This window comes from Styela clava, chromosome 8 (assembly GCF_964204865.1).
Source record: "Styela clava chromosome 8, kaStyClav1.hap1.2, whole genome shotgun sequence".
Lineage (NCBI taxonomy): Eukaryota > Metazoa > Chordata > Ascidiacea > Stolidobranchia > Styelidae > Styela > Styela clava.
The window spans coordinates 23,565,385-23,581,476 of record NC_135257.1 but is presented as its reverse complement, the minus strand read 5'-3'; the positions used below and the strand labels follow the sequence as shown (position 1 = coordinate 23,581,476).

At 38.5% G+C, this 16,092-nt stretch overlaps 1 protein-coding gene across 2 annotated transcripts; it reads right to left on the bottom strand.

Moving 5' to 3' along the window:
- Nucleotides 1–9,056: 9,056 nt before the first annotated feature.
- Nucleotides 9,057–10,269, bottom strand: LOC120346710 (uncharacterized). Of its 2 annotated transcripts, XM_078114949.1 has the most exons (4): nucleotides 10,110–10,269; nucleotides 9,822–9,899; nucleotides 9,315–9,482; nucleotides 9,057–9,139 (listed from the first exon to the last, which is right to left on the bottom strand). In XM_078114949.1, exons 1-4 carry the CDS (start codon nucleotides 10,147–10,149, stop codon nucleotides 9,126–9,128), a joined length of 300 nt encoding a protein of 99 aa, XP_077971075.1. In that variant the 5' UTR covers nucleotides 10,150–10,269; the 3' UTR covers nucleotides 9,057–9,125. The 2 variants fall into 2 exon arrangements, with proteins under 2 accessions (XP_077971075.1, XP_077971074.1); XM_078114948.1 differs by lacking the exon at nucleotides 9,057–9,139 and having other exon boundaries at nucleotides 9,224–9,482.
- Nucleotides 10,270–16,092: the final 5,823 nt, after the last annotated feature.

Sequence of the window (16,092 nt, the reverse complement as noted above, 5' to 3'; positions counted from 1 at the left end):
AGAAGTTTTGTAATAAAGTGCGGTAATTGAAGACAATTGGGTAATCGGTGGGTGGCAGACAATGCAATAATATCTTCAGCATTTTACAAAATATTCGAATTCAAAATTGAAAAAAATTAAACCTAGAATTTCAATGAAAATGGAAGTTGAAATTTTAGCCTACTAGACTTTACTTTTTAGTTCAACAACAGCCTTTTTTGTATTAACATCAATCTTTTTGTTAAAAAATAGGTGCGTGTGCTTCGTGATGCAAATCGTAGAATACAGACTTACATGTGGCTGAAAATGTTTCTAAAGATCCCTATTTAAAATAACCTCCACATGTTTGATCACTTAAAATTACAAAACAAAAGAAACGTTTTGAGCAAAGCGGGCAAAACTCGGTGCTCCGGAAGAAATTGTACCAAGATGACGCACAATCTGAACATAGCATTGTACAAGGTTGGGGTTGACGCACAATCTGAACATAGCATTGTATAAGGTTGGGGTTGTTCAGATTGTGCGTCATCTTGGTACGAATACTTCCGGAGCGCCCAAAATTCTGCTAACAGCAAGGGAAGGTAAAGACGAACAAACAAAAATTGACAGTGAATTGCAGCTATTCTCGCAGTTTGTATAATAATTAATGAACTAGTCGATCTTTCAGCAAAAAAAATCTGCAAATCTAACTTTATGAAATGCTATTAAAACTCAAAAATATTCCATCTAACACGCACTCCCTAAACGCAAACTCCCAAATACTGAACAAATCGCTGTGCGATGAGTTTAATATCAGCTGAAATTGAATGAAACGAAACTGTATTTCGTGATCTAACTTCGGACAGTAATTGAGCTCGTTTATGCGAGAGTTATTAAGGTTATGAACTCTCATCGTGAAATGAGTTTGCGTCGAATCGCTTGTTGATTCAAGATACATTTACTGTTTTCCCGGCAGTCTGCATAAGCCTCTGTTCAATATATTACACAGTTTGTTTCTGACGGACATTTGGGATTTATTTTCTATCTATTAGTAGTTCTCAAACAATGAGGCGCCCCCCACATGGGGAGGGGGGCTTAGATAATTTTTTAAGCGGGCGTGAAGCTAAATATTATTATAATTATTTGTTAGATTTGATCTCGCACGCTCTTTTTTTTATATAATTTCATTTTCAATTTTCACTTTTACATTCCATCTTAAATATTCTCAATTTGTTTTTACAAAAAAATACTCACGCCTTAATAATGTTATTTGTAGCTTATTGTTAGCCAGCTATGAAATGGGCGGGCCGCGAGACATGACAAATTTTTAAGTAGGCTGCGCTGCTTGAAAAAATTTGAGATCCACTGGTCTATATATTTGGTGTAATGTGATAAGCCAATTGATCTCGGTTCCGCATGTGGCTATGCTATTACCATAGTCAGAGCTGGTTTAACCATTAATCAGAACCAGCGCCATATGACATCACAGAAACCTCCATAGGCAATTTTTCAATAGTGCTCGAAGGTTTAGGAAAACAAATCGTGTGGTAAGACGCAACATTAGCCCGGTTAAAAAAAAGTTCTCGAGTATCATTACAAACCAAGCCAATTTCAACATTTTTCCGCAAGATATTTTAGGAATTTAGAAACGGTAAGCCTAAAATAGGACGGCCCGATATACAAGAGATATAGTCAAATTGATGAACTGTTCTCCAGTATTAGTATTCCTTCACTGACAGTCCAAAATTTGGTTTGGGTATTCACAACTCAAATTATTTTATGCGTCTTGTCGGCGATATTCATACATCCAACAGGTAAAGTAGCGCACACGCAATTCCCATATGAACAAGGGATGAATACATCTGCTCCGAATCAACACAGTAAGTTTTAATTAAGTAATTTTTCCGAGGTAATTAGCCTCGTCGCGAGCTGTCAGGCATGACGTTGTTAAGTTAGAATCTGATCCACTTGACTCCCACTAGTAACGCTAGCTCAGGGGAAGCGTAGATACCTTGTCAAACATGAGGCCAGGCTTCAGGGTGGGTTCGAACCCCATGAATTAGGCCGAGTTGTAGAGAAGAATCAAACAAGACAGGTCGAGGGAAACATGTGGTAGAAAGGCGAGCGAGAGAAGCAGCAGCAAAATAAGATGGGGTAATCTGAGGAGCCGCGAGCCGTCAAGCGAAAGATAAAGGGCGGGCAGAAGCACGGAGATGCAAGGTGGTCTAAAAATTAGCCAGGGAAAAAAGGAGCAAGCTGGTGGAAGAAGGGGGCAGCAAAAAGACAAACTGGGAGCAGCAAATTGAGAAAATAATATGAACAGTGCGGTGGTGTGCGCAAAGTTGTCAAAGAAAAAACGACGGCGAGCACGGAGCTGCGATGTGGTCGAGAAATAGGCAGCAATAGTGCAAGCATGAAAAATACAAGCATCCAGCCAAAGAAGAAACAAATTGTTGAGAAAAGCAGCGTGGTCGAGGAGAAAGAGTGGAAGTGGAAGGTGTGTACATGCACCACCTGCAAGGAAAAGGGCGGAAGAAAAAGCAAGAGCAACAAGCAAAATCGAGCTAAATAGGAAGTCTATGGGAGGGACGTCATTGGAACAACTTGAGAAAATTTGTGAAAATTCGAATCAGCAGCGATCATTCTCTTCCAGCAATACAAACAAAGTAAATGAATGAAAATAAGAATAAATCAGCGGGAACCGAAAAAAAGTAGGATTAGGATGAATTTGAAATAATTAGGCCTACGGGTATAAAATAGTTAAAAGCGAGAGTCGTTCAACGAATGAAAATTAAAAGACCGCCAAAGACAAATGAAGAATAAAAGCGGGTGAAGAAATCTAAAATGGGCAAACAAGCCAATTTCGAACGCAAAGTTTTGTAATAATAAGTTCTTCAAATTTTCTGCGATCGGGTGTTGATAATATCATTCTGTGCAGACGGGCCTGGCTTCACATTTTTGGTGTATTTACCACTGAAAATTACTAAACAATTGATTCAGTTAATAATAAGATAACACGATATTTTTTCATACGGTAACATCAAGAAGGAAAATACTAACAAGAAACGCAAGATAATAATGAAACGATCTATAGATTCACTTCGTGTCCAATAAAACAGCGAGAGTTTAGGTGGAATATCGTGTACTGTACTACCTATTGGACATTCAAAAGGAGTGACTTTCTCCTAGCGACTTCTCCATTTTAAGTTTTGAAATTTAAATTGGCTTTAATTGAGAAAACAGCATGCTTGCATATATCGTCTTAATAACTTGTTCGTACAGGTTGGCATCCTACTATGTATATCCAATTGACTATTTCCCTCAGCCTTCTGTCATGATTGAGAATACAGCTGGCTTGTAGGTGTGGCGTACCGGAATTGGTATCACCACTCAGGTTCTTTCTGCCAGCTTCTTGGACACTGAAGTTGCAATAGATGTCAATAACAAAATAATCTTCTTACGGTTCCAAATACAGCAGAGTAACTACGTTAACTAACTAGATTATTGATACACCTGTAAGAACTTAATACAACCAAATACTCCAATAAAAAATACAATAAACGAATAAAAATACAGTACAAAATATCATACAGATACATACGGAACAGAAAATAGGAATTGGTCTATGACGTCCAGTCATGAACTATTGACATGTAATGGAATATACAAAAACCAGGCAAAACATACCTAGAAATACATAAGAATAACTAGTATGACACTAAAGATACAACACCAATCCTATCTTACCGACAAACACCTAGTATACATTGCAATACACATAGAAATACGGATATCACACAGGAAAGTAACTACGAAAATACACTAGTTACGGAGACGTTAAACACAAGATAACTAGTGAGCAGAGCTATGCCGAACTGGGGGAACACTAAACCTGTAGTACTAATATCATTTTACAACAAGAATTATACAGATTAACAGCACTAAAACACTATAATGATAACCTAAAACACAGAGGAAATTCCACACTGCCGGCACTGTGACAAACCAGCTAAAAAGGATACTCAGCTGCTCACTAATGACTCAAGTGGTAAGAATAAATATGGGCATACCGAATAAAACAGAGTTATAGACGTGGTCGTCTCATAGGCAAAATAACGAACGGGCAACTGTCATGCCTCATCTTCTGAAATATTAATAGTTAGTCAATTATCTGTCCCGCTATTTGCTACAGCAAACTCTGTGTTTGGAATTGCTTCCTAGTTTCTATATTAGGAATTGACAAATGTTTTCACTAATGTTCTGGCAGGCCCTTTTGCCGTTGAAGAGGAAGAGAAAGGTGATGTAAGCCATAGCAAGATCGAAGATGCCGATTCAGGTGATCAACACAAGTAAAAACAGAAGATCTATGATCAAATAAACACTAAGGTTGAGCATTGGTGCTGGAGATGTCCTAGCTGAGCACCGAGTTACCTGAAAATATAAGTTTTTCTTAATCAAAACATGGGAACGATACTCAAATATATGGACGCGAATACCAAAGCAAAACAGTAGTCTACATTACCAGTTACAGTACTGGTACCGTTAAAAAAATTCCGACTTTCGCTTAGCAAAAGAGTAACACGAGAGAGGTCGAACCGCTACAAATAATTAGTATTAGATTTCAAGGGGACATTATCTCTAAATTTCAAATTGGAAAACGAATCCCATAGAATTCACTGGAAGTTTCAAAATAATAAAAGCTTTATAGCGAAAAATACAATCTTTAACTACTGGAAATTGCAAAACAATTGATGTAAGATCAAGATAACAACGAAACGATCCATAAGTCCATTTCGGGTCCAATAAAACAGCGAGAGTTTGAGTGGAATATCGTACACTGTACTAGTAAAATATGAGCTATGATCAAATAAACACTAAAGTTGCGCATTGGTGCTGGAGATGTCCCAGCTCAGCACCGAGTTTCCTGAAATTATAGGTTTTCACTTCAAATAGAACAAGAGAACGATATGGACGCGAAGACTAAATCGAAGCAGTAGTCTACCTTACTTTTATAGTACTAGTACCGTCAAAAAAAACCCGACTTTTTCGTAGCAAAAGAGTGACGCGAGAGAGGTCGAACCGCTACATATAATTTGTATTAGTTTTCAAGAGGACATCATCCCTAAACTGCAAAGTGAAAAACGAATCCCATAGAACCCACTGGAAGTTTTGGGATAAAAGTAACGCAATTTTTTCATACGGTAACATCAAGAAGAAAAATATTAAAATAGACAACAAGATAATATCGAAACAATACATAGTCCCACTCCGTGTCCAATAAATCAACGAGAGTTTTGGTGGAATATCGAGTGGAAATTCAAAAACAGTAATAGACTTTTAGCGATATTTTCCATTTTAAGTACTGAAATTTTAATTGGGAATACAGCATGCTTGCATTTACCGACTTCATAACTTGTTCGTACAGTTTCTCATTATACTATGTATAAAGATCAGAAGTTCGGTATACAACATTTGATAGAAATATAATTTGAGTAATTGAGAAAATCCGAAGCTGCCATTAAGCATATTTGTGATTACTTTCATAATTTTTTTTTTTTGAATCAACAATTTTATTGTACTCGCCGCACGTTAGCCCATATGGGCTTTTCATCGCTATTAAAGCTAGCACATGGTAACCTACTGTTAATATCGCTCTTAGCTGTTTATAGACGTAATGCCCTGATATGAGAGAAGCGATAAAACCTTACAGCCGTGACGCAAAGTGCGAATCGTATAAATAGCGTGGATTTCAAAATCGCCTGTCAGACGTCTGAAAATATCGACTCAGCTCAGACAGGAAATACCCCTTTATAACGATTTAATATTGTTTTAGCATGTATTTTCAGTCATACTAACTATCCCTGACCATCCCTGGCGCTGTGTTGTTTTGATAAATATGATTTCGACTGCTCCATAGTTGGCAGAGGTATGGAGATTTTTTGTATGTAAAAAAAACGTAAAATTAATGATAATTTTAACGCGTAAATGCGCGTATGGGATTGTTTACGTCGTTCTACGCGCATTTCCGTCGAAAAAATTTAATTTTTTTGCATTGGGGGTGGTCTGTGCAGTAATAATAAGAGCTGTGACGTCATCAAAATCGGTAATTGGACCTTGAACTTGATAATACTGTAAATACAATTGTGAATTTCAAAGTAATAATCATTTATGCTATAATAGTCGTTTTGGTATTGTTATGTTAGGAAAAACTTGACGAAAACGTTGAAGAAAAAATTAATTAATTAGGAATTAATTATTAACCCTCTACTGTACACAGAATATCTCAAAGTTAAATTTTTTTTTCAGAACTTTTTGAAATTTTTTTGCAAAAAATTTTTTGGAGGAGTGTGTTTTAAAGATATATTGCTGAATAGAACTCTAGCAGACGCTTTCAAAAAGCCATGAGTAAAGCTTTAGGGCTTAATGGTTGACAAAAAAAAATAAGTTTAAAAATACCCATAAAATGGTCAGGGATTTGAGCTGTCCGAAGGTTTTAATATTTAATATTAACGTTTTGTGGTTTTCGATCTCACGAATCCATTTCAACTTTTGTTATTAGGTAAAGGAACATCGAATCTGGAATTGGGTATCCGAGTACTGATAGTCCTCCTAATTAGAGTAGCGACCGGATGGACAATAAGTAAGATTAATTCTTTAGGATAAATTGTGGACTTTTGCTGTCATAATTAGGCTGTCTTTCCTGTGACCGTACTAATCCGATGGGACGAATTCAACAATATCGAATGTGATTGGCTTCTAATTGGCGCCCTAACTACACATCTAATTCCTCATCGACGAAGTGTACCCAAAAGTTGTTTTCCACGAACTTATTTTAAGATGAATTCATTAAGTTTTGTATCAATCGATTTTTACGGGGAAATCCGAGCTATACTTATTTTGTATCTTTTGTACAAACCATCCGCCAGATTGCGCTGGAAATTCGAATTTTCAAATCATTTCTAACTCGAAATCTAACCCTAACTGGATATCTACTAATTTGTTATTATAATACCGTGGTGGGGGGTGTTTTTGACAAATCTTAGTTTTTTTAGAGAGAAGGAGATAGCAAACGAATGCGCGTACATATGTAATGATAAAATTAACGAAAAAATATAAAATATGCAACTGATAGCAAGTAACAAAATTTAATTCGCACAGAACTTTAAACAAACAGTTGTCTACAAATCGAAACTATAATACTTCGGAAACATGTGATATTTATACCCGGATTGATTCCGAATTTTATTTTTACAGCATCACTAAAGCAATATCTCGACATAAAAGACCAGACCAACGACATAGTAAAACTTAACGCATTAATCGAAAAACAAAAACTGATGATGCCCAACCAAAAGAATGAATCGCAAACAGCTATGGAAAAATTTGAGGCTGTTTCGAAAAAACTGAACTCAATCGTCTGTGGCTATACTCTAGGTTTGTATTTACTAAGCATTGTCAGTACAGAACTATACAGCCTGACAATAATAATATCGATAGTAACCATGATTGATTTGAATATAACATGACTTGATTAGCTAAAACCTTTGAATCGAAGCAATGTATACATATGTGGAATTCGAAATTAAAAATGGCGCGTGACCAAAATTTTCAAAAACGGGGGTTCAAAATCGTAAATTCATATTCCCTTCCGGAACAGTCGGCGTGATTACGCGCTCGTTAAAAGAGCCGAATTTTTCGGCGTATAATGACTTCTCTGTCGCGTAAAATATTCAGTCCATGACAACGACAAGAATCCAAAGTGTACTTATATTAATTTAATTGTGTCCAACGTAACTCGCGATTTCGTTTTTTCACGTTAAAATAAAAACCTTATCGCTCTAAAATACCACGGTAATCTATGGACATAAAATAATGAGATAAACCGAACGATTGTATTCAGTCTTGACACGTATATTTGCGATCCTGCGAATTCGTTATCGCCGTTGGAAAAATTTTGAGATCTGATATGAAATCCCGTAGAGTACTTTTTTAATTGGCTACAATAAAGTATGCGCACCAAGAAGGCGCACAACCTGAACATAGGATGTGTGTACCGGTTAGGACTCAGGCTGTGCGACATCTTGGTGCGCATACTTCTGGAGCCCCATTTAATGGTCTTCCATTCAACCTGCGGTAACCAAAATAAAAGCAAAATGCTACGGACAATACGCGGACATAAAAAAGTGAAGTAAATTGCCCAATTATATTTTGTTTTGATCCGTATTTTCGACATTTGTCGAATTCGACAAATTTGAGCTGTACCTGCTACATTTACTACGTTTACATGGTCACGATAATCGTTTTATCAAAAAACGTTTCCACATCGTATTTCAGACAATCGAACGCCAAAACATGTCTCGTGTTCACATGGACACCATTGAATTTCTATCCGGTTTAAAATCGTTGGCATCGTACTTGGAGTTGAAAACAGTTGCCAGTTTCATCTTCCACGGCTGCTTTTAAATTCGGTTTAACTGCTGAAAATAAATTCATTTTTTGCAAAATGTTTTTAATTTTACAAGTTAACTATCTTGTACGTGTTTATAAGTTTCTCATTCATATGAAACAGAGCAAAAATACAAATTTCGCGAATATCCTGCTAGTTCTTCATATCTTTTATCTGACATATTCGGAAATATCACTACATATCAACTACAAATGCTGGGCGATTTTCAACGCTTTACTACACTACAGCAACGTTTCCCAAGCAGTTTGGGATTATTGCTTTGGTCAGTAACTTTATCTATTCTACCATGATGCTCATTTATATACAGATTATAAACCATATTAAAGAGTTCAAAAATGGGCGTGCAGATGCTTTGCACAACTGTTCTAGTCTATCTGCAGAAATTTATTCAAATTGTCCCCCTGCAGTCATTCCATTAAGTTGATGTGCAATACCTTCCCTTCATTAAGCTTTCTGGTGGAGAAAATCTATTTATATTATAAAGCTCGCCTATACCCCCACAATCTGATCGGACCATGCCACAACACAATGGTTTTCATTTTATTACTGTGCAATGCAATATATGTAATAAAACAACAACATTGGATCCACAGAGCTAATCGTTTCAGTTTCTCATGCAGATGATAAACGAATTGTTGATGCTTCAACTCGAACTGCTTTTCACAATCGGGTAACCTTGTTGTCACACAATCATCCATATTTACTCCTCAGACCCTTAAAACAAAGTTTACAATTAGATCTCCAGATTACGTGTGGCAGTAGGAGCGGGGTGTATTTTAAACATATTACTTCCGGATTTTTTACAAAGCAGTTGGTTACAGTCGAGGGAGTAAATTTTTTTTAAGGTAATTGCCTTATATATACGCCAAAGCGAAACATAAGCTTTTACCTCGTTTTTTTGAAAGCTGAGACACACATGCAAAGAGTATCGTCCCCATTTGTTGCACAGTCTCTCTCATCAATTGCGCATGGGCTTCCATTTGCTCGTGCATCATTTTTTCTTCCCACTCCCCTTGTTTCTCGAAAAGGATTTTAAAGTCAACTGAAGGTCTTTTTCCTGCACAGTGGCATAAGAGACTTAACTAGAAAATGCCCAATTCCTAGTTAAACTTTTATAGAAATATAATTAAATAAGACTTATCTCAAATTGAAAGGGATGTACGAATACCACTTTTGTCGCCGATACCAACTAAAAATGCCGATACAGATACCAAACTTATACATTGAGTTAGGTGCGCAAGATTTTGTTCCAATATCAAAATATCATTATTTATTTAGCCGATACCGAAATATTGGCCGATAACAATGCATCAGTACATCTCTCAATTAGGTAGCATGATGTTTTGGTTGAGACATATAATATACCGGTATACCAAATATTTATATAGACACAAACCAGATTCTGGATTCTCTCCATGATTGGACAAAGTATCAAAAGATGTCTCTGTAGTTGTAGCTGCATCTCCTTCAACATCTAAGCATAGGCAAAACAATTTTGAAAAGACAGTCGGCAATTTCCCATAATAATAAATTTGTGTGCTAAAATTACATTATTAGGGTGATAACAGTATAGGATTCTCATAGTAGCCCTCATAGTAGTATATTACTCATAGGACGGCTTAATCATATGCCGAACCATAGCCTCTGGCTCATAGCCTCAAAAACATCAAAGAAAAATTGTTACCTAGTGATACAGCGTTTGTGATTCCAGTATCCACTCCCATATTTGTATAATCAACATCTGGGTGGTGGACGAAGATTTCATCAAGCTCATCATAATAATCACATGTTATGTGAGCCGTCCCACCAACAGAATGCAGACGTACTATCTTGTTGAAAGTAGACCATAAGGCCATCACTTTATAATGTATTTGTTAGAAACTACAAATGAAAAAACATCTAGCTTTAGTAACCAGCCAATTGAAAAACTGAAAACATACTGCTAGTCAAGAATTTAACATAGTTCGTATCTAATATTATTTCAACAAAATCCAATTGCAAATGTCTGAAAATTAAGTAGAAATAACTTTTCAGAAATTACTAAAATATATGAATCAAAGAACTGAAACTGTATAACATAACGATTGTGCTTCCAAACCTTTTCTTGTATCCCTTCGCTGTCAACTGTTTCTCAACTTCTTTGTACAAAACTTCTGATCTAGACTCCTCTTGGTCAAGCAGAGCAACCAGATTCATTTCTCGAACAATGCCAAGCATTGTTTTAACCTCGTTGTCTTCCCACTTAACTTTCAGATTTGACATAGACTCCATCTCACTCATGAACATAAACTGCACTACTACTTTTCTGCGATAAATATAAATCAGTAAACCAAATAACGGTTTGCTATGAATGGAATTTAATATGTCAATAAATTACATTTGGTAAATTTTCAAAATCAAGAACACTACCGGTCAGATACAGGTACTGTATTTTTGATGTAGCCTATGAATATATCAGTATATATAGTCAATCAGTGGCGGCGCGTCAATAGGGCCAACCGGGGCAATGCCCCGGTTGTTTTTTCGGTATAATAAAAAATATTCGAAAAATACCTCAATATCGGTTGCACAGACTGTCTACACTAGCCATATTCTCCCGACATGGTTCATTTTTCACTCGCAAAGCCTTCGCCGAACGTCGACGGGGCGGCGCCGATTTTGCCCCGGTTGCTCATTGTATATCGTATTCTCTCTTTTATCTTTCACTCGCCGCGTTTGTCCCGACGTTTCTTACAACAACGTGTTGACATATTCATGCATTCCTTCTCGTTCGTTGGCTGCTTGAAGAGTTGATAGTTTCCTCGCCTTCGTTTTTGTCGCTTGTTTCGCTATTTGAATCAGTTAGAGACCTTTAGTCCATTTGCTTTCGATTTTCCACATTCCTTTTGAGCTCCTCACTTCTTTCCGGCTTCGCATTTCTTAGCCTTAGACCTCATAATGAATAAGGTTGATGCACTACTTCGCACTCCGTTTTCGCAGCTGCCGCTTGAACAAAAATTAGAGGTACAACGTCTTGGGCCTTATCAACCAAAAAATTGTTCACTGGAACAATCCCATGACGGAAGAAAGCGTCGGCGTACATTCTGCGCAGAAACTTGGTATAAAAAACACGAATGGTTGTGTTACAGCGAGGACAAAAATGCACATTTTTGTTTTTATTGCCTACTTTTTGCTACCGCCCGTGACTCACGTTGGTGTAAATTTGGTTTTAGAGATCTTAAACGTCTTTCCGAGCGTGCCAGGGATCATCAATCTTTTATGGAGCATCTGGACAATGCAGTAAAATACCGAACATTCAGAAATGTTAATATTGCAGCACAGTTGGATGAAGGACGCGCGGTTTCTATTCGTCGGCACAACCAAAACGTCGAGAAAAACCGCCATGTTCTCGGTCGATTGATAGATGTTTTGAAGTTCATTGGTTGTCACGAGCTGCCCCTCCGTGGGCACGATGAACGGGCTGGCTCTTCTAATAGAGGGGTATTTTTGGATATGGTGGAATACACCGCATCCCTAGATACAGTATTGAGAGATCATCTTGATGCCGCAACTGTTTCGGAAGGGACATCTAAGGATATCCAAAATGATTTGCTCGACTCAATGTATAAAATTTATTTACAACATTTGGCTCTGGAAATTGAGAATTGCCAGTTCCTTTCGATTCATTCTGACGAGACAACTGGCATCACGTGCGTTTCCCAACTGGCTGTGATTTTTCGGTTTGTGAAAGATGGTAAACCCAGTGGCGGCGCGTGGTCATTTTGACAACCGGGGCAAGCTACTGCGGGACCAAGTCACCCCCATCTACGGGGACAGGATGAGCGCTGTAAGTTCTCCCATCATTTTATAAGTATAAAAACCATTCCATCGGTAACAACCAATCGGCAAAAGCGACAATTTTTAACGATAAGAAAGTGTCTTTAAAATCGGTCCAAGTAAAATTAATAAATATAATAATATTAATAAATATAGACATAGTTTATTTTGAAACCTCTTTCAAAAGGAAAGGCAATATTTACCCAGATAAATACAATGACATATTAACAGAAACTTCGGGAAAGCAGACAAATCCTAAAATAAGGTTTAAAACGTTACTATGAAGAAAGGAACGATAATGCAAAGATAAGGACATGCGTCGCTCACTCATAGATATATATGCTGCTAGACTTCTACTGCTTGAACATATATGCAACACGCCGCGGTTTCTTGGAAGCAAAATGCTCAATACCGCGCTGATTTAAAGTCATGCATCCCAGAAATAACGTCTCTCTGAATGGATAAAACAGCCAAGGAATTTAATCTATCTTGCTTCATTGTGTTTCTGAGATACGTTTTAATACGCTTCAGCGTGCTGAATGTTCGCTCTGCGTCGGCGGAAGAAATAGGCGTCGTCAAAATGATGTCCAGTAATTTTGCAGACGCCGCAAAGGTAGTTACTAGAGTGTTATCTATGAGGAACCCATAGAGCGCGCAAGTTGATGTGATGTTCAAAAAAGTTTGATTGGTGTATATACATCGCGATTCATTTTCCAATTTACCCACGTTTATCATGGGGTAAAATTTGGAGACAGTAGCCAACAAATGGATGGGAAATTGACGTGCAAATTTTGAAAAATTTTTGGGGTTCATCAAAGAGAACGCGACAAGGTGTTCAGTGCGCAGACGATCGCCTATTTGATTCACCAGAATGTCACAGCATTTCTTTGCAGACAAAATCAAACGCTGCGTTGTTTGCCCGCGGCGTAAAGAAGCACTCCATGTGTCGTCGTATTTTATTGTTTCCCTGATACGAGATACAGCATCGCAGAAGTCTGAAATACACGACTGCACAGACGCTCCATCCATTAGCCTTGACTGCAATGCGCCGTATAATACATCCACGTGATAGAATATTGTGGAGAAAAAAGCGAGAAAAAATGAAAACTCACCATCTTCTAGCAGACGCTTTAGACCTGCCGCCTCCCTCACAGAGCGTTCGTCCCAAACCGGAGAGCTCTGAATGCAATTGAAACACTCAATGAGCTCAGACCTAATTTCGGACACGCCCAGCACCACGCGTGATTGGAAGTTCCAACGTGTTGTTGCACAAGCTGGGAGACGGCGGCTACACATCTGGCGAAGGAGGTCAGAGCGCTTATGCGAAACGGAAAAAAATGAAGAAATCCCCGAAACATTTGCAAAAAATATACGGACGAGAGGGGTATCAAGACACATATTTTTAATAACGAGGTTAAATTGGTGTGCATAACAATGTAAAAAATGCGCATGAGGAAAATCTTCTTTTATATAAACTTGAACACCATGTTTCGACCCACTCATGACTGCCGCGCCGTCATAAGTTTGAGCTATCAATTTTGACTTCGCGTTGTAAGGCTGTAACACTTCTTTCAGTACAGCCGATATCCCGCAAGCCGTGCGATCAACGATTGGTACAAAGCTGTGAAATCTCTCGGTAGGTTTACCATCTTTCACAAACCGAAAAATCACAGCCAGTTGGGAAACGCACGTGATGTCAGTTGTCTCGTCAGACTGAATCGAAAGGAACTGGCAATTCTCAATTTCCAGAGCCAAATGTTGTAAATAAATTTTATACATTGAGTCGAGCAAATCATTTTGGATATCCTTAGATGTCCCTTTCGAAACAGTTGCGGCATCAAGATGATCTCTCAATACTGTATCAAGGGATGCGGTGTATTCCACCATATCCAAAAATACCCCTCTATTAGAAGAGCCAGCCCGTTCCATTCGTGTTTTTTATACCAAGTTTCTGCGCAGAATGTACGCCGACGCTTTCCTCCGTCATGGAATTGTTCCAGTGAACAATTTTTTGGTTGATAAGGCCCAAGACGTTGTACCTCTAATTTTTGTTCCAGCGGCAGCTGCGAGAACGGAGTGCGAAGTAGTGCATCAACCTTATTCATTATGAGGTCTAAGGCTAAGAAATGCGAAGCCGGAAAGAAGTGAGGAGTTCAAAAGGAATGTGAAAAAATGGGAAGCAAATGGACTAAAGGTCTCTAACTGATTCAAATAGCGAAACAAGCGACAAAAACGAAGGCGAGGAAACTATCAACTCTTCAAGCAACCAACGAACGAGAAGGGATGCGTGAATATGTCAACACGTTGTTGTAAGAAACGTCGGCATTGTGTCGTCATAATTTCGGGGCTAGCCACGATCGGCCCCGATGATTTAGTAAAAGAAACAGAAAACAAACGAGACAAACGCGGCGAGTGGAAGATAAAAGAGAGAATACGATATACAATGAGCAACCGGGGCAAAATCGGCGGTTCGGCGAAGGCTTTGCGAGCGAAAAATGAACCATGTCGGGAGAATATGGCTAGTGTAGACAGTCTGTGCAACCGATATTGAGGTATTTTTCGAATATTTTTTATTATACCGAAAAAACAGCCGGGGCATTGCCCCGGTTGGCCCTATTGACGCGCCGCCACTGGGTAAACCTACCGAGAGATTTCATAGCTTTGTACCAATCGTTGATCGCACGGCTTGCGGGATATCGGCTGTACTGAAAGAAGTGTTATAGCCTTACAACGCGGAGTCAAAATTGATAGCTCAAACTCATGACGGCGCGGCAGTCATGAGTGGGTCGAAACATGGTGTTCAAGTTCATATAAAAGAAGATTTTCCTCATGCGCATTTTTTACATTGTTATGCACACCAATTTAACCTCGTTATTAAAAATATGTGTCTTGATACCCCTCTCGTCCGTTTATTTTTTGCAAATGTTTCGGGGTTTTCTTCATTTTTTTCCGTTTCGCCGAAGCGCTCTAACCTCCTTCGCCAGATATGTAGCCGCCGTCTCCCAGCTTGTGCACCAACACGTTGGAACTTCCAATCACGCGTGGTGCACGGCGTGTCCGAAATTAGGTCTGAGCTCATTGAGTGTTTCAATGGCATTCAGAGCTCTCCGGTTTGGGACGAACGCTCTGTGAGGGAGGCGGCAGGTCTAAAGCGTCTGCTAGAAAATGGTGAATTTTCATTTTTTCTCGCTTTTTTCTCCACAATATTCTATCACGTGGATATATTATACGGCGCATTGCAGTCAAGGCTAATGGATGGAGCGTCTGTGCAGTCGTGTATTTCAGACTTCTGCGATGCTGTATCTCGTATCCGGGAAACAATAAAATACGACGACACATGGAGTGCTTCTTTACGCCGCGGGCAAACAACGCAGCGTTTGATTTTGTCTGCAAAGGAATGCTGTGACATTCTGGTGAATCAAATAGGCGATCGTCTGCGCACTGAACACCTTGCCGCGTTCTCTTTCATGAACCCCAAAAATTTTTCAAAATTTGCACGTCAATTTCCCATCCATTTGTTGGCTACTGTCTCCAAATTTTACCCCATGATAAACGTGGGTAAATTGGAAAATGAATTGCGATGTATATACACCAAGCAAACTTTTTTGAACATCACATCAACTTGCGCGCTCTATGGGTTCCTCATAGATAACACTCTAGTAACTACCTTTGCGGCGTCTGCAAAATTTCTGGACATCATTTTGACGACGCCTATTTCTTCCGCCGACGCAGAGCGAACATTCAGCACGCTGAAGCGTATTAAAACGTATCTCAGAAACACAATGAAGCAAGATAGATCAAATTCCTTGGCTGTTTTATCCATTCACAGAGACGTTATTTCTGGGATGCAT